The sequence below is a fragment of the Ovis aries genome, chromosome 25, assembly GCF_016772045.2.
Source record: "Ovis aries strain OAR_USU_Benz2616 breed Rambouillet chromosome 25, ARS-UI_Ramb_v3.0, whole genome shotgun sequence".
Taxonomy (NCBI): domain Eukaryota; kingdom Metazoa; phylum Chordata; class Mammalia; order Artiodactyla; family Bovidae; genus Ovis; species Ovis aries.
In genome coordinates this window covers 24,179,842-24,201,502 of record NC_056078.1, presented here as the reverse complement: position 1 = coordinate 24,201,502, position 21,661 = coordinate 24,179,842, and the positions used below count along the sequence as shown (strand labels likewise).

The following is a 21,661-nucleotide window of genomic DNA, read 5'->3' as shown; positions in this document are numbered from 1 at the left end:
CTGGAATTATTTCTCCCTGATCTCAAGTAGCATATTGGGCACCTACCAACCCAGGGAGTTTATCTTTCAGTGTCCTATCTTTTTGCTTTGTCATACTGCTCATGGGGTTCTCAAAGCAAGAATACTGAAGTGGTTTGCCATTCCCTTTTCCAGTAGACCACATTCTGTCAGATCTGTCCATCATGACCCATCCGTCTTGGATGGCCTCACATATTGTCTTTAAAAGGAAGGAAATCCTATCATTTGCAACAACATGGATGACCCTAGCAGGCATTTTTCTAAGAGAAATATGTTACACAGAGAGAGATAAATATTGCATGGTATCATATATATTTATGGAATCTAAAAAAAAAAAATCAAACTCACAGAAACAGAGTAAAAATTGATTGCTAGGAGCTGGGGCATGAGAGAAACAAAGAGAGGTTGGTAAAAGGGTACAGGCTTTCAGTTATACAATGAATAAGGTCTGAGGTGGTAAGGTATAATTTAGTAACTATAGTTGATAACAATGTACCGTATAACTGAAATTTGCCAAGAGAATAGAAGGCTTTCCAGGTGGCTCAGTGATAAAGAATTTGCCTGCCAATGCAGGACACTTGGGTTCAATCCCTGGGTTGGGAAGATCCTGAGAATGAAATGGCAACCCACTCCAATATTCTTACCTAGGAAATCCCATGGACAGATGAACCTGGTGGGCTATGGTCCATGGAGTCTCAAAAGAATCAGAACGATTTAGTAATTAAAAGAACAACAACAAGAGAGTAGGATTTACATGTTTTCAGTAAGAAAAATGAAAAAGAAAGGTAAGTCTATGAGAAAGGGAAAGATAAATCCATGCTGATTAACTCAATGGAGGGAATACTCTTCACATTGTACACTTTGAGTAGCTTGCAAACCTATTCGTCAATTTTTTTGTGGTGGTGGAGGGGGAAAGCTACACTAGGTAATCTGTGGGATCCAACTAGTTTCCTGACCAGGGATGGAATCTATGCCCTCAGCAGTGAAAGCTCAGAGTCCTAACCACTGAACTGCCAGAAAATTCCCTTTGTCAATTATACCCCCAATAAGGCTGAAATAAATCTCAGTAATAATTTTAAAAATGAAAATAACATAATCACTTTAAAATATCAGACAATAAAGAATAAGAATTGATAATATCTAGAGGTGATAAACTTGTTGCTTTTGGTTTAAGTTTAAATTTAGAGGAAAATAACTATCAAAAAATTCTATTTACACCTCAAGTACATTATTTTTGTTTACACTTTTCTGGAAAATCTTTTGCCCATCCTTTGCATTTCAACTCACATTGCTTTTAGGATTGTGTCTTGTGAATAATAGATCATTTAGATTTTGTTTTAGTTATTCAGTCTGTCGGATTTCTTTTAGGTTGGGTCTATGTTTGTTAAATGGGTTATTTTTCTTTTGTTTTACTCTACTAATTTAAAAGACAAACTATTTTGATTTTATGACTGATTCCCTTTATGTCTTTAAATAGTATTCTTAAATCCATATTTCTCAATTTTTAATATCATGATAGAAATCTACTTACTCTGACCCAACAAGAAGTACATAAATTTAATATTACAAGAATGAATGAAGCCTCAAAAAAGTAATATAATACAATCTAATTTTTATAAAACCATAATTAATATTAGTGTAGTTATAGGAACATAAACCAAATGTTTATTATTTGCTATGGAATTAGTGACTGGTGAAACATTCTTGTAATGAGAAAGAAATAATTTTATTCAAGAGAAAAAATTTTCTTTTAACTACATGCTCATCTCCCTCCTCTGTACTTATCCTGTAGAAATTTACCCTTTAGAACTATGGTATTGAAGATGCATACAGGAATGACAACACTTTATATATAGAGTAAAGAAATGATTACACTAAGGGCAGGAAAGAAATTTCCTCTTGGGGGTTGGGAAGGTGATGAGATGGTCTAATGGTAGGCACAGATGGTTGCAGTATTGGCAATATTCTATTTCTTAATCACTTGACTGGTGATTGACTGTTCTTGCAATAATTCTGAACTACACAAATGTCTTACATGAACTCTGCATGTATTATTTCAGAACTGAAATTTTAAAAGCATATGGCAAAATGTTAGAGTATGATACTACTCTCTGTATGTATGCTTTTATATGTAACAAAGTGATTTGAAAGAGTATGAGACAAATGTTAATTCTGTCCATCTGGGTAAATTGGAGGAGGCTCACAGTCCACAACAAATAAATTTACAATTAAAGGAAAAGATAGTTAAGTGTCTGCTTAGATACATATTATTTGAAATGAAACATTAGCACTGGCATTGCCATCATTGTTTCAAGTACTTCATAGGGCAAACAAAATGTCATAGATGAAAATGAAGGCATTACAAGGAAATGTAGACATTACAAAAAATAATAATAATAATTTAGAAGTCATTTAATCATATAGAGGAAGGCACTGCATTTCCCCCTTTCCTTTTAAGTATTTCTTTAACAATTATAAGCAGGCAAATTCAGATCTACAGCTCCATTACTTTTTAAAGCCTCATAAACACCTTAAACATAGAATATAAATCAAATAAAGGAAAAGGAACACAAGAATAAAATAAAAAATCAGAAGAAAGATTCTGAATTTTACAGTTTCCAAAAGACTGGTGTTACACAATGAACTGGGAAATCCTTAGTTTTAATATCATCCACTAAGTATAGTTGTAAAGACTGACAACCAAATATAAGGCTTTCAATAAAAGTAAATGAAAAGAGCACCAGAAAATGATTTCCTAGTCTGTGAACACTGACGGATTTTTGTTACTGCTGAATTTTTCTCACCTCTCTTTTAAGGATTACAAAGTCACAACTTGAGCCTAAATTTGCCTCTCTGGAAAGTTGCCAGCTAGCCCTTAGTGGTCTGTTCTTAAACCAGTTTGATGCTTGCTAACAAATGAGATGACATCCATGGAAACTAATGGGAGTTTTGAGAACACAAGGCTCCAGGCAGGAAGAAACCTCAGCAGATGTTATACATTTGGACATTGATAATGAAGCATTTCCAACAAGGTCTCTTGGTATTCTACTTGCAAAAGTGAATCAGACAAATCAGCTTGGGGATGAGCAATCAGAGGGACTAAAGACTGGATTAAATATGGTTAACAAAGGACTTTTGCCAGGGACAAGCAATACTTGTCTAGTAAAGATTCAAATAATATCTAAGACCTTTTAACTAATAATTAATTTTAAAACACAGCAAAGAGCAAAATTTTAGCCAGTAGTAAATGAGACTAATGCTACAAACTACTAAAAGGGAAGAAAATTTCACTGATTCCAAAATAACATAAAAATGTGATAATCGTTTCAAAACATACACATATATCAAATTATCACATTACACACCTTAACCTTGTATAGTGTTATATGTCAATTATATCTCAATGCAGGGTGGAAAAAATTAATTAAAAAAATAAAGTTTGATGTTTTTGTATAGTAAAATAAATAAACACAAAACGAGAAAAATAAGTTTGTTAAGCCTAATATATTGCCTCATGGAATTATCATGGAAATAAAGACAAGTATAGAATTCATCTGAAAAATAGGAAAATGTCTGGCAGGAATAAATCCGAAGCTGAAATTCTGAAGAAGTGATAAAAAAGGATTTTCAGTGGCAGTAGGCAACAAATCATAAAACAATGTACTTACTAGGAAACACAATGATACCAGCAAATGCAATAATCTCCTTTACACATCCCAAGAAAAATTCACCTTGAGCTAAACTTACACATCATTATATTCAGTTCTAAGAAGTGAGAACCCAGCTACATAAAAACAGTGGAATCTTTCATGTCTGCATTTTTAGATTATTTACATTGAAGTTCTATACATCTTACCCTTTGCCTGCAGTGCCAGCTGGGTTTTACTAATTATGGGACAGATACACCAGAGGCTAACCATGCTCTGATATAAAACCCTACTACACAAGCTTAGTGGCTAAGTAAGTTATGAAGTGGCCATCTGTGTTTTCTGCTTAAGCTGCTGAGAGGATCTCAAGGTTAGAAGAGAATTTCAAGGGCACGGAGTCCATCTAGTGAGCACCAACTATCTGCAATACCTCTATCAAGCAATCCACCAACCTCTGCTTAAGTGCTCACTGTAACAAGGAACTGTCCAGTATGCTGTTTCATCCCACCCTTCATCCATCAGTCCTACTTTATCCTGGTAACCTGATATGGCAAGTCTCCCTTAACCCTTTAGTTATATATCAGTGATGGATGATACTCCATAGAATAAAACAAAGGGATTTGAGTCCTTTCTTTAGACTGAAACAGCCATACACACACTTTCAAGACTATCCAAATTGCTCTCCAGAAAGATAGTGGTAGTGCTCAGTGGCTCTGTGTCTGACTCTTTTGAGAACCCATGACTATAGCCTGCCAGGCTCCTCTATCCATGGAATTTTCCAAGCAAGGAGACTGAAGTGGCTTGCCATTTCCTACTCTAGGGGATCTTGCTGACCGAAAGATCAAACCCACGTCTCCTGCCTGGGCCGGCGGATTCTTTACCATTTCAGCACTTCAGGGAAGAAGGAAGATAGTACCAATGTATTTTCTCACAGATTGCCTAGACTGTCCCGTTTTAAGTCAAATTTTCCATATTTTCTAATCATGTTCTTTTAGCTTTCCAAATTCATATGGAAAGAAAAAAAGATAGAATAATGTATGCTTTTCAACTTATTATAGAGTCTGACCATTTAAAATTTATTTCTTGGACATTTATATTTCTTCTTTTGTGAAGCTGACAACTTACTAAGTTTTTTTCTCCTTTATTTTAAATTTCCAGGCACCTCTTTCGTTCCCCATAACATCATAAATCTTACTAATGTTATTTGTAAGTGCTCTTATTTACAACTACTGTCAGTATTATCTGATGTAATCTACTTTAATTAGAAATTTGAACTCTTTTTAGACCAAGCATGAGGTTTTTATGCTATCAGGAAACATCTTGAACTTCAATTCCTCTTTTCTATGTTCTATCTTTGTTTTAATCTAAAGATTAAAGGCCAATAAACAGCAAAGCTACAGGATAAATTGTCTCCTCTCTACAGTTAACAAAACTAAACACAACCTCTTAAAAAAAAACTTATGTCACCTTTAACTTTATTTTTTATATCGTTATTATAAGCTTAATGTTATCTGACATTATACAGCATCTTTAAAAAGATAATTATATAACATCTTTAAAAATCTGTGTTCAATCAACTATGTTTACTTCAGCAATAATTATAATGATGAAAAAGCAGAAGCCAATTATTTCTCCTGAATAATAATATTTTCCTGACAATGCTATTGTAATTTGATAATGCTACTATTTTAGGTAATGTATAGACTACTATTCAAAGATAAATTACAGGTAAGACTTTCCTGGTGGTCCAGAGCCTGGGAATCTGCCTGCCAATGCAGAGGACACAGGATCAATCCCTGATCCAGGGAGATTCCACATGCCTCAGGGGACAACTAAGCCTGCACACTGCAACTACTGAACTCATGCACCTAGAGCCCATTCTCCCCAACAAAAGAAGCCACCAAAGGAGAAGCCCATGAACCACAACTAGAAAAGAGCCCAAATGCAGCAACAAAGACCCAGTGCACCAAAAATAAATAAATAATAAAATGTTTAAAATGAATGCATTGTTATAATTAAAGCAGCTATTATAGAGCCATTTACTGGGTAACAACTGACAAGAACATAGCTATAACTAGAATGACTAAATAAAACAACTGACATGCCAAATGTTGGAGACGATGCAGAGCAATTAATATTCTCATAATTTCAGTGGAAGAGTTTTACAATATTAAACATACATCTACCCTACAAGCAATTCAAATTCTACTTATGCGAGATAAATGAAAATATGTGTTCATACCCAGAAAAAGCCCTTGCATAAGAATGCATTGGCCTGAATGTAGAGAAGTTGGATCTCTCCTACATTGGCAGTTCCTTGAAGAGTTAAACACAGAATTAACACAACTGAGCAATTCCATTCCTAGGTATGTATCCATGAGAAATGAAAACATGTCTACACAAAAACTTGTAGTGAAGGCACATATCGGCATTGTTCAGAAGAGCCAAAAAGTGGAAATAACTCAAATGGACCTCAGCTGGTGACTGAATAAGTAAAATATGCTGCATACATACAGTGGAATATTATGCAGGGAAGGGAGGAAGGTACATGCTACAATGTGGATGAATCTTGAAAGCATTATGTTAAATGAAAGAAACAACATATAAAGTATGATTCTTTTTCTGTGAAATAGATTATTTGGGGGGATAAGGAAAAGGTTCTAAAATTGATTGTGGTGATCCATGCACAACTGTGAGTACATTAAATACTCCCAGAAAAATATATTCAATAAAATTCCCTATGTGAAAAAATTATAGAAAAGGCAAAATCAACCTATGGTGATAGAAATAAACCAAGTAGTTGCTTGGAGGGGGAGCAGATTAACCAGGACGAGGTGCTAGGATGACAGAAAAGATGGATGTCTTACTGTGCATTCATCAAAACTGGTTAAATAATATTTTTAAGACCTGGCTATTTCACTGTATATAAAATACATTTCAAAAAATAAGGCTAGGGACTTTCCCAGTGAAAGTCAAAGTTTTATTCCCTCACTCATGCAATCCCATGGACTGTAGCCTGCCAGGCTTCTCAGTCCCTGGAATTCTCCAGGGAAGAATATTGAAGAGGGTCGCCATTTCCTTCCTCAGGGGATCTTCCCAACACAGGAAGTATCAAACCTGGGTCTCCTGAATTGCAGGCAGACTCTCTACCATCTGAGCCACCAGGGAAGTTGGTGCTCCAGTGATTAAGACTTCATGATCCCAATGCAGGAGGCCTGGGTTCGATCCCTGGTCAGGGAACTAGATCCCACATGCCACATTTAAAGAGTCTACATGCAGCAGCTAAGATCTGGCACAGCCAAATAAATAAATAAGGCTGTTATTTAATGCCCACAAAACTACTAAGAGGATCTATCCTTCAGATGTGAGAGTAAGGAGGATTAAAGAAGGGAGGGACAATGAATATAAAGAACATTTTTCATTTTCTTCATACATTTCTTTTTTTTTTTTTCCCCCTGTTCCTCCAAATTTATTCCTGTGCAAAGACATACTGGGTTTTTTTTTCTTAAGAGCTTATGTTATATCTTCTCTTCCCCAGGTCACCCCTCTAGTGGCTGCAGCCTCTCTCTCCCAGTCACCTGACTCAGAACTGGCAGGATGTTTCAAGGGATCCCAGCCACTCCTGGCATGGGAGGTGAGTATGGCCCATGCTGGGCCTAGGGACCCAGAGGGCTGAGGCTTTGAACCTGCAGAGGCTGAGGGTTGCCTGCAGGCTGTAAGTCCCAGGGGGTGGCCAGAGGCCCAGAGACCTCCTCCAAGTGGAGTCAGCTGGACGCAGAGATGACAGCTGTAGTGTGGCTGGACTTCTCTAGTATCTCAGAGTCCTGAAGCCAGGTAGATGGTTGACAAGCCTTGTATGCCCACAACCACGTCATAAGCAAGGTGTGGTCACTCAGCTGTAGGGGCAGTAGCTGAGCAAGAGGGGTGGAATGGAGCACCAGGCCTGGCATGCAGCCCCAGGACCCAGAGGCCTGTGCTCTGCTTGGGTCCCCTGCAGATTGAGGGAGCCCTGACCTCTGATAGAGTCCCCTGTAGACTGAGGGGGTCCTGTCCTCTGCTTGAGTTCCCCACAGATTGAGGGGTCCTGTCCTCTGCTTCTTCATACATTTCCTTCAAGATTATTCTTTTTTTGTAATTTAAAACTAGTTTAAATGAGTTCATTGGATTTCCTTTTAAACCATACTGATGTTTGTATTTTCTTGCTCAACAAAATTTTGACTACACTTTAATATTTGTCTCAGATCATTAATTGTACCTTGGGTGCTAGTATACTTTTGCTGCTATTCTGATAATCTATAAATGTCACCTGGAGTTAATTTTGTTAAGTTTTATAATTTATACACACCCTGAAAGATGATTAACGTAATTTATTTCCTATCTAGCTCATAAACACCAAAAAAAAATTTTAATGCTACTTTGTCCTAGATTGAGGGAATAAGCTGTTACTGATTGACTGGTTATCTTCTATTTTACTTTGTTTGCACTGAGTTCCTCTGAGTTAGACTTCTTTCTTTTGTATTGAGTTTTTTGTAAGATAGGGTTGTGTGGAAGATAAGAGTGGAAAGGGCAAGATAAAGAAGGAATGAAGTCTGAGTCACATTCTCTTCCAATCCTAAACCTACTTAGCCTCATCATCTTCTCGCTTCCATTTTTCAACATCCCAGATACTTACTATACCCATATTTGATCATATAGTGACCAGAACCCAACTTTCTCAACCAAAATGAACCATTTGGTTATACTGTGCAATAGGACATTAAATAGTTATAGGCATTTTTCATTATTATTGAAAAGCTTCCTTCACTTAACCTCCAAAACTTAAAATACGTAACATTTCTATGTCCAAAGGAAAGTTAAGATGACTTAAAGGTAACAAAATATAAAATAAAATGTTCAGCTTAAAATGAAGTCCATCATAATCATATCAGACAAGAAACATGAATGGATACTAAAAACTAAGAAGTAACGGAATGCTTATGGTCTTAAAGCATCTCTACAGGAGAAATGTATCACAAAAGGAAACACAGTAATTTAGGAGAAACTTGGCAGATGCCACCTTAACCAAGAGATCAATGTTAAGAACATAGTAATGGAACAAACTGACGTCATGTGCTTTCAGATATAATTCACTGAAAAAAACAAAAACAAAAAAACCAAAGAACTCCGCTGGTGTTCCACTGGTTAAGAATCTGCCTTCCATGTTGATGTATGGCAAAAATCAACGCAACATTGTAAAGCAATTGTCCTCTAATTAAAAATAAATAAATTTTTTAAGAAAGAATCTGTCTTCCAATGCAGGGAACGCAGGTTTGAGCCTGAGCCCGTATGTGTACCAGAACGAAGACCGAGCACAGGCGAAAACAAAACAAAACAACAACAACAATAAAAGCCAAAACACCACTAACTCAATTCTGTGGCATTCTTGTTAAAAATGCATAATCTGAACCCAGTCATGAGCAAACATCAGTTCAGTTCAGTCGCTCAGTCGTGTCTGACTCTTTGTGACCCCGTGGACTGTAGCACACCAGCCTTCCCTATCCATCACCAACTCCCGGAGCTTGCTCAAACTCATGTCCATGCAGTCAGTGATGCCATCCAGCCGTCTCATCCTCTGTCGTCCCCTTCTCCTCCTGCCTTCACACTTTCCCAGCATCAGGATCTTTTCCAATGAGTTAGTTTATCACACCAGGTGGCCAAAGTAATGGAGTTTCAGCTTCAGCATCAGTCCTCCCAATGAATATTTAGGACTGATTTACTTTAGGATGCACTGGTTGACTCTCCTTGCTTTCCAAGGGACTCTCAAAAGTCTTCTCCAATACCAGAGTTCAAAAGCATCAATTCTTTGGCGCTCAGCTTTCTTTCTAGTCCAACTCTCACATCCATACATAACTACTGGAAAAAACTGAAACTTTAACTAGATGGACTTTTGTTGGGAAAGTAATGTCTTTGCTTTGTGATATACTGTCTAGCTTTGTCATAGCTTTTCTTCCAAGGAGTAAGCGTCTTTTAATCTCATGGCTACAGTCACCATCTGCAATGATTTTTGAGCCCCCCAAAATATAATCTCTCACTGTTTTCATTGTTTCCCCATCTATTTGCTATGAAGTGATGGGACCAGATGCCGTGATCTTAGTTCTCTGAATGTTGAGCTTTAAGCCAACCTTTTCACTCTCCTCTTTCACTTTCATCAAAGGCTCCTTAGTTCATCTTTGCTTTCTGCCATAAGTGTGGTGTCATCCAAAAATCTGAGATTATTGATATTTCTCATAGCAATCTTGATTCCAGCTTGTGCTTCATTCAGCTTGGCATTTTACATGACATACTCTGCATATAAGTTAAATAAGCAGGGTGACAATAAACAGCCATAACACACTCCTTTCCCAATTTGGAACCAGTCTGTTCTTCCATGTTCAATTCTAACTGTTGTTTCTTGACCTGCATACAGATTTCTCAGGAGACAGGTCAGATGGTTCGGTATGCCTATGTCTTTAAGAATTTTCCACAGTTGCTGTGATCCACACAGTCAAAGCCTTTGGCATAATCAATAAAGCAGAAGTTTTTCTGGAAGCCTCTTGCTTTTTTGATGATCCAGCAGATGTTGGCCATTTGATCTCTGGTTCCTCTGCCTTTTCCAAATCTAGATTGAACTTCTGGAAGTTCACTGTTCACTTACTGTTGAAGCCTGTCTTGGACAATTTTGAGCATTACTTTGCTAGCGTGTGAGACGAGTGCAATTGTGCAGTAGTCTGAGCATTCTTTGGCATTGCCTTCCTTTGGGATTGGAATGAAAATCGACCTTTTCCAGTCCTGTGGCCACTGCTGAGTTTTCCAAATTTGCTGGCGTATTGAGTGCAGCACATTCACAGCATCATCTTTTAGGACTTGAAATAGCTCAACCAGAATTCCATCACCTCCACTAGCTTGTTCATAGTGATGCTTCCTAAGGCCCACTTGACTTCTCATTCCAGGATGTCTAGCTCTAGGTGAGTGATCACACTATTGTGATTATCTGGGTCATGAAGATCTTTTTTGGATAGTTCATCTGTGTATTCTTGCTACCTCTTCTTAATATCTTCTGTTTCTGTTAGGTCCACACCATTTCTGTCCTTTATTGTACCCATATTTGCATGCAATGTTCCCTTGGTATCAAATAAACCTAAATTAAGAGACATTCTAACTGAAGTATACTCTGAAAATGTCAGGCTGACGAGACTAAAGAGAACAACTGAATGCAATTCATAATCTGAGATTATCTTTTGATATGCACTGCATTAAGGACAGATGGTGAACTTTGATCAGTAGATGGTAATAGTATTGTATCAATGTTAATTCCCAATTTTAATTATTGTACTATAGCTATGCAAGAAGAGGTCCTTGTTTATAGGAGATACACACTTTAGTATTTAGGGGTAAAGAGACCTCACATCTGAAATTACTCTCAAATAATTCAAGGGAGAAAATCTACATGAGAAGACATAAAGCAAATAAGATAAAATGTTAACATGAGTAAACTATGTGAACGGTATATGAGAATACTTTGCAGTATTCTTACAGCTTTTCTGTTGTTTGAAATTATGTCAAGGTATTTTTTTAATTTTAATGAAGCTAACAAGAATGAAGTAGGAAGATGAGATGCTTTCTCATTTTGGAGTTGAGCATATTACATGGTTTGACCAACAAATACTACCGAATTTTCTTAGTTGAAAATCAAAATAGAAAATACATTGTTTATTGTCTTTTCTTCTGGCCATGGGCAGCACATAAGTTAATCTTGACAGACAATTTTTCACTAGAAATTATACTGAGAAGTTAGACTGTCCCTTATATAACTATGGTACGTCATGATGCACAGTATCCTAGAAAACATGGCCCAGGTAACTCAGCTTTCTGATGGTTCCAACTTGTTTTAATGAAGTGATCAAATATCAGAGGCTTTAAATAAACCCTGGATAGCTGGATTAAATTTCTGATGAAATGTTCTACCCTACAGTGCAGCTATTTTATACTGTCCATTAAGTGAGACATAAACTAGATTTCAAGTGTGTTGAGTGACAAAAATCATTGTTTTGAAATAGCTCCCTTTTGTTTTAATCTACAAATAACATTCAGAATTTAATAAGTTTCATCAATAACCTGACTTCAAGCCAATAACAGTACTCTTACAAGTGCTTCCCCATGGCTCTATAAATACCGCTACTTCTTTTTTTTTTTAATTTCTTTATTTCAGTTAGCCAATAATTAAGGCATCCCTTTCTCTTCCACTCTCTGCTACCATTGGTATAGATGTGGCAGGTCAATTTAATCTCTGAGTTTAGCCAACCACATTTAGTTTTCCAATCTGCTAATCTCCTCTAATTAAGAATTTAGGATCCAATCCAGGAAGCATTGGACAATCTCCAACAAAGGCCCCAATAGTTAATGTAGATTGGATAACCTATCTGAAGCCTGAAATTTATTGTAATTTACCCAGATAACTTGATCCTCAATCAAAACATTTTATAAAAATGTAAAGAAAGAGAAGTAGTGTTCAAAATCACCAATGAAGAAACACACACACACAATGGAAGGAAGAGGAGATAAAGGAGTGCAAAGAGGCAAGACACACCAAATCCGAGACATGATCTAAGATTACAGGCTGGATCAGGAGGAAACACCTAAAAAGGATTTGGGAGGAGGGGAAGAACAATTGAGAAGATTTTTAAAGGGACAGTACCCTCTGAAGCATTAAAGGTCTGCAGTGTGATCATTGTATTATAGTTAAGGACAGGCATGCTGCGGTATTTATAGGTAAAATGTCACATGGCTCAGCAATAAAAAAAAGGAAGAGTACTGATGCACAGTGTGTGATTCTTTTTTCTTTTTTGTAGGTTTGATTTTTTTCTAATAAAATTTGAAGAATTAATCAAATTTAAATATATATATATATATATATATATATATATATATATATATCTCCTGATTTCCACAGCAATTCATTGTCAGTACTATCCAAGATTGGCCTGATGATTTCAGAAAGTGGTTTCCCTTCCATACTTCGATGTCACTATAATAATTTCAGGAGTTCAGACCTAACTGACTAAAGTTAGGCAATAAAATGCATTAATTCAATCATTCATTAAACCAACAATTATTGAGTTGTAGGTAGAAGATATTACACCAAGACTGCAGAACACAAAGTTGAATGCTGCTCTAAACTTAAGAGGTTTACAATCTAGCTTAAAGAATAATAAAAGCACCTAAAAATCTAAACACATCAATATTCTACAAAGGATTTTATTCTACATTAACAGTCATAACAAAAACAGTCATGATGTTGGTAACTATCATTTAATGAACATCCACTCTGTATGGGTAAATTTAGTAAAAATTAAAATTATGTAATCTGCTAAACAACCCTATGGATTAGTTATTGCTCCTCCTTTAAAGATAATGAAAACAGTTCCCAAAGAGTTCAATTAACTTTCCCTCAGTCAAGCATCTTCCTTTGGGTACTGCTGACACCACAAAAAAAAAAAAAAAAAAAAACAGTTTAAATTTTAAAATTAAAAGTAATCGAAAGCACTAACTACCTTACCGTATCAAAATTTAAATACTCAGGGACGTCCCTGGAAGTCTAGTGGTTACATCTCCATGCTTCCAAAGCAGGGGCAAAGGTTCCATCCTTAGTAGTGGAACTATGTAGTAGAACAACTACATCTTAGTAGTGGAACTAAGATCCCAGAAGCCAAGTGGCAAAAAGTCAAAAAATACATATTCAAGAAAATTTCAGATCTGTGTTTTCTATTATCAGAGAAGTTACATCTAAAATAACATTAGTTAAACTTATTTCAAGAAATGGAATAAACAGTTATTAGATTTTCCTCCTTTCTAAAGTAGAATGAACACACAAGATAATAAGTATGAATAAAAATATTTTTCCAAGAAAAAAATATTCAGATATTTAAACTTTGTGACAACTGAGTGAGAACATTCTCATGTGATTCTTATCTAGAAGAAATCATGCTTAAGGTATATAACTTGCAAACCACACTATAACTTATATCCTATTTCAAGTGTTCATCCTAGTCCACATTTTTCTTTGCAGCTGAAGTTTTTTTAATCTGTTTATTTTTAATTGATGGATAATTGCTTTATAGCATTGTGTTGGCTTCTGCCAAACATCAATATAAATCAGTCATAAGTATATATATGTGCCCTCCCTTTTGAGCCTCTCACCACATCCCTCCCCATCCCACCCTTCTAAGCTGTTACAGAACTTTCCCGGAATCATAGGGCAAATCCCATTGGCTATATTACATACAATAATGTATGTTTCCATGTCACTCTCTCCATACATCCCACCTTCTCCTCCCCGCCACACCATGTCTGTAAGTCTATTCTCTATGTTTATCTCCATCGTGCAGCTGAATTCTATAATAGAAACTAATCATCAATTGTGAGATTATTTTTCATACTGATGATACTCTAGTCTTTATTATAGAATTATTGATTCTATAAAATATATACATATAAAAAAGGGGGAAAGAGAAATTTAGTATTTTCAAGGTTTAAAGTCTTCTTTCTGATACTTCTCATTTACAAAAAGCAGAAATGACATTTTTAAAAAGAAAGGAAAGGCTTTGGGGGATATAAAGAAAGTGAATATATTGGTTAAAAAAATTACACATTTTCTTAAAGGCTCACTTAATATTTTTAGTAGGATAAATTATATTTTTAGATTTAATAATAACACCACTAACTGAGAAATTTCTATGTGTCCAGCTATCCTAAGCAATGTAACATGTATTAAATAATTTGTTTATGTTGGAGAAGGAAATAGCAACCCACTCCAGTGTTCTTGCCTGGAGAATCCCAGGGACGGGGGAGCCTGGTGGGCTGCCGTCTATGGGGTCGCACAGAGTCAGACACGACTGAAGTGACTTAGCAGCAGCAGCAGCAGCAGCATAACTATCTTATGATCCTATGTGTATTTTCGTGTACTAAATTTAAAATTAAACAACACACAATATAATGTTTAAAATAAATAGTTTTGTTACTTAAAAATAACTAATTTCCTAAAATAAGTTTATTATTTAAGATCTGGTTCTCTAAAACCATGAAAAGAACCTATGCTTTAATCAGATTCATATATCACTAAACTATAGACATAATAAAACTGTACCATCTCCTCCCTTAAAATTTTTCAAGTGCAGAAAGTCCTGTTTTTAGTTCAAATAGGAATAAAAGTATTTAAAACTATGAAGCACAAGAACAGGTTAAAGAATGACACTGTAATCTTCTTTCTCTTGAATAAGCCACTACAGCGGGCAAATCTTGCCATCACATCTTTAAAAACATATTTTTATGACACATTTGAATACTGAAAGGCATTCCATTATCAAATTAACTACAACTTGAAGATGATTTCAGGCACTAGTAAGGTTTTAACAAAAATTTAAGTAACAGTTCCTATTTTGGCTCTTTTCCCCCGTCTATTGAGGTGATATTCTAGCCAATACATGGAGAGCTGAGCTATACAGTAAAGAAGGCAGACATCAGAAAACAGTATAAATCTAGCTCTATCAAAACACAAACACATTATCAGACGAGCATAAGGATTCAAGACACAAAGCATATGTTCTTTTCTGAGCTCAGAAGAATTCAACAGACTCTTTTTGTAGCCTGAATGAAATTTTCTTCAAGCCTATTTACCCTACTTGGCTTCTATTCACTCTCATTCTGTTTGGGATCATTCCTAGAAATTACAAAATGGACATGAGTCTTGAATCACTGGAAATGTTCATGTTCCAGTGATAAATGAATGACTTGACTGTGTGTGAGCTGGCTTAGTGAGAACTCAGGCCTGAAATCAGTCTCATCAACCCTGGGCAAAATGCTATGCTACAATTTCTGGATATGCAAACCAGAAGCCCCATGTGTGCCTTTGAGCGTGTGAATAAACATTGATGAATGAGCACACATCTTTGATAGTTTTTGCCAGAATATGACATAAGGAGGAAAATAAGGACCATGTGTTGTTGAATTATAAAGCTACATTCGTAAGTTTTATATGATCACCTTATACGCTAAGATTATCTTCTTCCAACATATACATTTGTGGGGTTTTCTTTTGTGATTGTTGTTTTTAAAGCTGGTATCCCTTTGCGGATACTCTTACCACTCACTCTGAATTTTTCCCTCCTGATGGTCTGTTACATTCAGATGTCTGGGATTCCTTGCCTGGGCCTATGTAAGACTATCATAGGACTTCCCAGTGGTCTAGTAGTTAGAATTCTGAGCTTCAACTGCACAGGGTAAAGGTTCAGTTTCCTGGTCAGAGAACTAAGATTTCACATGCCATGTAGTGTGGCCAAAAATTTTAAAACAAAAACAAAACACAAAAGAACTATCACTATGCCTCCCCCTCAACCCCGGGATTTCTTTGGAAGGAATGATGCTAAAGCTGAAACTCCAGTACTTTGGCCACCTCATGCGAAGAGTTGACTCATTGGAAAATACTTTGATGCTGGGAGGGATTGGGGGCAGGAGGAGAAGGGGACGACAGAGGATGAGATGCCTGGATGGCATCACTGACTTGATGGATGCGAGTCTGAGTGAACTCCGGGAGTTGGTGATGAACAGAGAGGCCTGGCATGCTGCGATTCATGGAGTCGCAAAGAGTTGGACACGACTGAGCGACTGAACTGAACTAAACTGATACCTCCCCCTCCCACCAATAACCATCAAGATCACTATATGATGTCACTAAAATTTGCAGCATGTTGCTGCTACAAGTCATGGAAAGTTACTTTGTAACTAGACTTAAGAAAAGTTTATCACTTTACCAATGATTTAACCAACTGAAACAAAGTTGTAGATAAGTGTGCAGAGACAAAGCTTTAGTAACCTTGTTATCTTTCATTTCTAGTAGCTTAATGAGTTTTTAAGATAAACAAGGTAACTCAGTTGTATCTACTTTGGTACTTTTGAACCCTCACTAGTGTAGGTAACAATTTACAAATGAAGTAAATAATTTTCAAAGGTACCAAGTAAATTTCCCTAGGGGGTGTTTTGCTCTATCTCGGAAATTTTTTTGGTTTGTTTTTTTCCCTCAAAGTATATACCACAATTTGTAATTTATTAATTTGTCTTTTTTTTTTTTTTGCCCTCAATCTCATTGAGGGCAGAGATCACTTTGGACTTATACACCATTGTAGCCCAGCATTTAGTACGGGCTAAAAAAATATTGACTGAATGTTAATAATACTGTTTTTCAAGAAAGAAGACTCATTGAGCATTAACTGTGTGCCAGGAAATGATGGTACTAAAATATTTTGAATATCACTATCATGTAAATCAAGATCACATATGAAACATGATACATTTATGATTTGATTCTCCTTTTAAAACATGTTTCAAAAAGACTAATCAGTATAGCTACATGCCATTATCTTGTCCTTCTCTTAGTGAGACATGTCTTATTTCCCCTCATTCCATACCTCCCTGCCCCCTCAACCACTTCTTCTTTTATCAGCATCATCAAGGAAGGAAGGAAGCATTGAAGAGCAGGGCTACGAGCACAGAAGCTAGCAGGAAGATCACTTAGTTTTCTGTTTTCTTTATTTTCTAAATCATTTGTAGACAAGTTCCTGGTTTAATATCCCCTGATATTTCTTTGTATTTGTTCAAAATACAATACTTTGATGATATTTTATAACCAAATAGCTAGAAAATGTTTCTTACCAGTCAAGAAATTACAGAATGTTTAAATGCAGTTCACCCTCAGGGATACCCACACTTTTTATGCTGACATGATTTTAGGTTTTCAGATAAATTGCAAAAATAGTATAGAGTTCTTATATAAACTTTACCCAACCCTGTCAGTGTTACTTTCTTATATAATCATGGTTCTGTTTTGATCCTACCATACTGTCCCTGTGGTCATTTAGTGATGCTGAATATATTTTATTTGTCCTTTCAGGTCCCCACTCCATCTTCTACATCCTCTTATAAGACACAGGAGGCTGACCAAGATATATCTCATTAGTAGGCTCCCTTTCTCTTTTTGGGTTCTGGTTGGGATAAACCAATGAAAGCAGCAAGAAACTGGAGGGCAGAGTATATGTTTCTATACCCACCTCCCCATGACTTTCTTGCTGAAGAAAGATCCTATTACCATAGGCCACACAATAGAATAGTCCTGTTCTATTTAGCGACAGCTATTCTACCTGACTTTCTGCTCCCAAGCCCTTATCCCTTCCGGCCTAGGAGTGGCAATTTGTCTGCTGTCCTTAGCCCTAGGATGCTTTGTCATCCCTAGATTTTTCCAAATCCTACCCTCACCCTTTAAAAAAAAATCCCTTTCTTAAATTCTCCCCAATGTTTCCAACTAACTGTGCAATCTGATTTTCTCCAGAGACAATGACTGACAACCTAATCAAAGTGATGTTACCTTGAATTGACTTTCTCTAAGGGTATATATCCTTCTACCCCAAAACATAAAGCAATGGCTATTTACATACAGGTTTCTGCCAAGAAGAGTTCCAAACCAAGCCACTCATAAGTACACATTTATGAAACACGGCCTGAAATCATCTCATACATTTACCTTTCTCAGGAATCAAGCGAACAATTAAAGCACAGCTAATAAGCTGTCATCTATAAAAATAACTCCAATGAGTTTAGGCAGAAATGTGGCCCTCTAATACCACTGGGAAAGGAGTTTGTGCTGAGTACCCCAACCTCACCCCCCCAGTCAATTGATACCCATTCTGGCCACAAGAGTACTTTGAACAGATACTGTGCTTTCAGCTAGAGGAAAATGCTCTCTTTAGTCAGGAATGTGAGATCACTATTTATAATTCTAAATATTGAATTATAACAGCATGAATACAGATTACCAATTTAAATAGATTATTTAAAGATGAGAGGTGGGAGACTCAACAGGCTTTAACCCATAACTGGATTCAGGATTTAGTTAGCAGGTTCACAGTAGGATGAGACAAGCTTCCCAGTTTCCTTAGTCAGACTCTTCATTTATTTAACTATTTCCTAATAGATTATGAAGATGAAAATCAATCAGGATACTTACAGGTAGCAGCTACCCTGACCAAGAGCAAGGGACTGAAGAGATGTGAAGACTTTAGAGGCTAGAGTCCAAGGAAGAAGAGCAGCACTCAGGCATAAGGCCAAAAGCAAAACTGTAACCTGAAGATTCCCATCACTGATCCCTGAGTAGCAGCTGACTGCAATGGGAAGTCCTCACCCATAAAATCCTAAATGGAAAGTTTTGCTTTTCCTCCACCCTCCCTCCAAAAATGCAGATTTCGTTTCCTTAATATCTCCTTTAGGGTTACATAATATTCTCTGCTTGAACTGGTCCCGTCCAGGGGCTGCTTCCAGCTGCGCTAGGAGGTCGAGGCAGGCTGGAGGCCTCAGTTGGACAGGAGGGAGCGGCAGCATCCAGGGAACAACATGCCAACTGCCAAGCAACTAGCTGACACTGAAGGCTGCAAGACCTTCACCTCCACTATGGTCCTCAGTGTGCACGGGGGCTACTTCTGCAGGGTCCAAGCCTACCACTATTGCTAGCAGCACAGCCCCCAGTGCCAGGCTGCAGAAGAACAGAAGACCTCGGGAGCCCTGTTGAATGGGCAGGCTTTTTTCCTTGAGCAGAGAGGCCCAAGGCCTGCTGTGGAAAGACTGCACCTGCAATCATTCTGAGTCCAGTGGACCAGGGCCTTAACAGCTTTCAAACTCTGCTAGGAAAAAGCGCCCATGTTTTCTCTGGTATATCCAGTTTGGAGAGGCTATCAAATCAAAACAGGAATGGGAGGGTGAGGCACACTTACAGACATTAAATAATTTGCCATTACAAAAAAAATAATAATAATTCTACACTTGCTCAACTGTATTTTACACATACCAAGCTGAAATCTGAAAGTATCTTAGCATTTCTTCTGTGGTGCAGAGGAACAAAGCTTTATTTGGAAAAGAACAAAAAAGTATGCCCACCAGAAAATTAAAGAAAACATTCTAAAATGTCAGCATCAGAAAATCATTAATTTTTTCTTTTCAGAGCATTTCCTTAATCTTGTACAACTGATAACTACAGAGGAAGTGAGCAACAATTTGGTTCTGCTTGTTGTGGCACATGAATATCAGCCACACATAGCACTTATTTCTTTTTAAAAGTCAGAGTTCATTGCCACAATTCAAAAAAGCAATACACAGTATATTTACTTCTGAAATTTATTTCAGGTAACAGGACACCCACAGACTAACAAAATAAACAGAATTCAAGAATATTCCCAAGGCCCAATCCTACCTCATGGCAAAGGGAGGTAATGACTTAGCTACCAGGGTTAGACCATATTAGTTTGTCCATGCGGTTTCCTTCCTTTTCTTCTATGCCCTCTTCCCACCCACCCTCAACCTGCCCCCCCACCTCACCCCCACCCCCACCCCCAATACACACAAATCTGCGAGTCATTTATAAGAGCAAGACTAAAACTATTTCTCACTTGAAGATTTTAAGACAAAATACCTGAGATGGATATACCCAATACAGTAAATGTGAAAAGAAAATAAGATATACATTCAGGGATTTTAATGATATTCTTCTATAATTTGGGGAGGAGAAAAAATTAACAGGGGGCAGGTGGATCAATATGCAGAAGAAAAACAGAGAAGGGTTTAATCTACCTTGAAAATAACCAGTATTCTATTTGTCTAAGCCCAGTGAGAATTTGTGCCAAGCAATTTCATTCATTTCACAGTGTCTAGCAGACAACTGACTGTGTGGTAAATATTAAATAAATACTTGTTGGTTGATGAAAAATGTACATGGCAATGCTGTGTACACACAGGAAGCAGAAACTTGAAGTGGTCAGACAAATTAGAAAGCAATGCAAGGTTTCGTTCTGCATGTCAATAGCGTTTTCAAGATACACAACTGAGGAAACAGATGAGAAAAAAAAAAAGGTGCTACATCCATAGTTCAAACATGTTCTTCCTCTTTGAGTGCCAACACTTTATTTGCAAAAGAAAAACTAAGATTAGGATAAGATATTTTAAATTATATACACACAATATAATTTTAAAGATCAGTCATTTTATTGCTTAATATGTCTTTTTGAATTAAAAAGGTTGCCTGCTCAAGATACTTATATTCATAATAGCAACATACTACCTGAAACCTTTAACACATAAGCACCTATTTACTAGACTAAAGCTAGCCTTGAACTTTTAGTCATGTATATGATTTTAAATTAACCCTGCTAAATACCAGACAAAGCTCATAACACAGACTGCTAGCTTATAACTGAATTAGGTAACTACTAAATACTCATTAGGCAAATTACAGAAAATAAAGGAAACATACTCATTCCTACAGCTTCATGAATGCCAAAATTAATGATGATATAATGAGAATTTGGGATTAAGCAATTGTAATTTGGCTGTAAAATCTCAATGGCTTACACATTTTAAATTGAAATAAAACCTCCAAGCATCTTTTCCTTTAGAAAAATCACACATTTAAAATAGTGTCTAATGGAAGGACTATTAAAACTACAATGGATCATAGCTGTCAACTTTAAACAGTGTCTTTCTCCTTAAGAGCTTAAGTTTACACACTGGTGCAACACCACAAATGCAGATGCTACAAAGAGAGCCACAAAAAAAGCCACAAATTTTATTCACAACACTTTGCATATAAAGTTTTCCTTCTGCAGACTTGTGTGGAGTTGAAAATAAAGGATGCTAATATGCATATTATGTAGTATATAAAAAGAGAGAAAGAAAGAGAGAGATAAAACACTTTAGTTGAGTGAAAATTCATTTATCTACTGAAAATCTGGGAGAACTCATATCCACTGTACTCCAAATTTACCCCTCAGTGACAGAAAAATACTATATGAAATGGAAAAAAATTAAATATGATTTAATCAATAGCTGATTACCTTTAAAACTTTGGGCTTCTTTTCCCTCTGGGGCCTCTTGTTTTCCTTTACAAC

General features: G+C 36.6%; 1 protein-coding gene and 2 pseudogenes across 4 annotated transcripts in view; 1 reads left to right on the top strand and 2 right to left on the bottom strand.

Moving 5' to 3' along the window:
• The window catches only part of LOC132658670 (cyclin-A2-like), a 42,630-nt pseudogene extending 20,974 nt beyond the window's left edge, over window positions 1-21,656 (bottom strand).
• Window positions 1-21,661, bottom strand: part of TET1 (tet methylcytosine dioxygenase 1) — a 139,926-nt gene that overhangs the window by 72,618 nt on the left and 45,647 nt on the right. For all 4 annotated transcript variants that reach the window (XM_012105197.4, XM_004021627.5, XM_060406848.1 and 1 more), the window contains one exon: window positions 21,608-21,661. In XM_012105197.4, coding sequence (XP_011960587.3) covers window positions 21,608-21,661 — 54 coding nt within the window. The remainder of the gene's footprint in view (window positions 1-21,607) is intronic.
• On the top strand, window positions 19,119-19,367 carry LOC114110780 (cytochrome c oxidase assembly protein COX14-like; annotated as a pseudogene).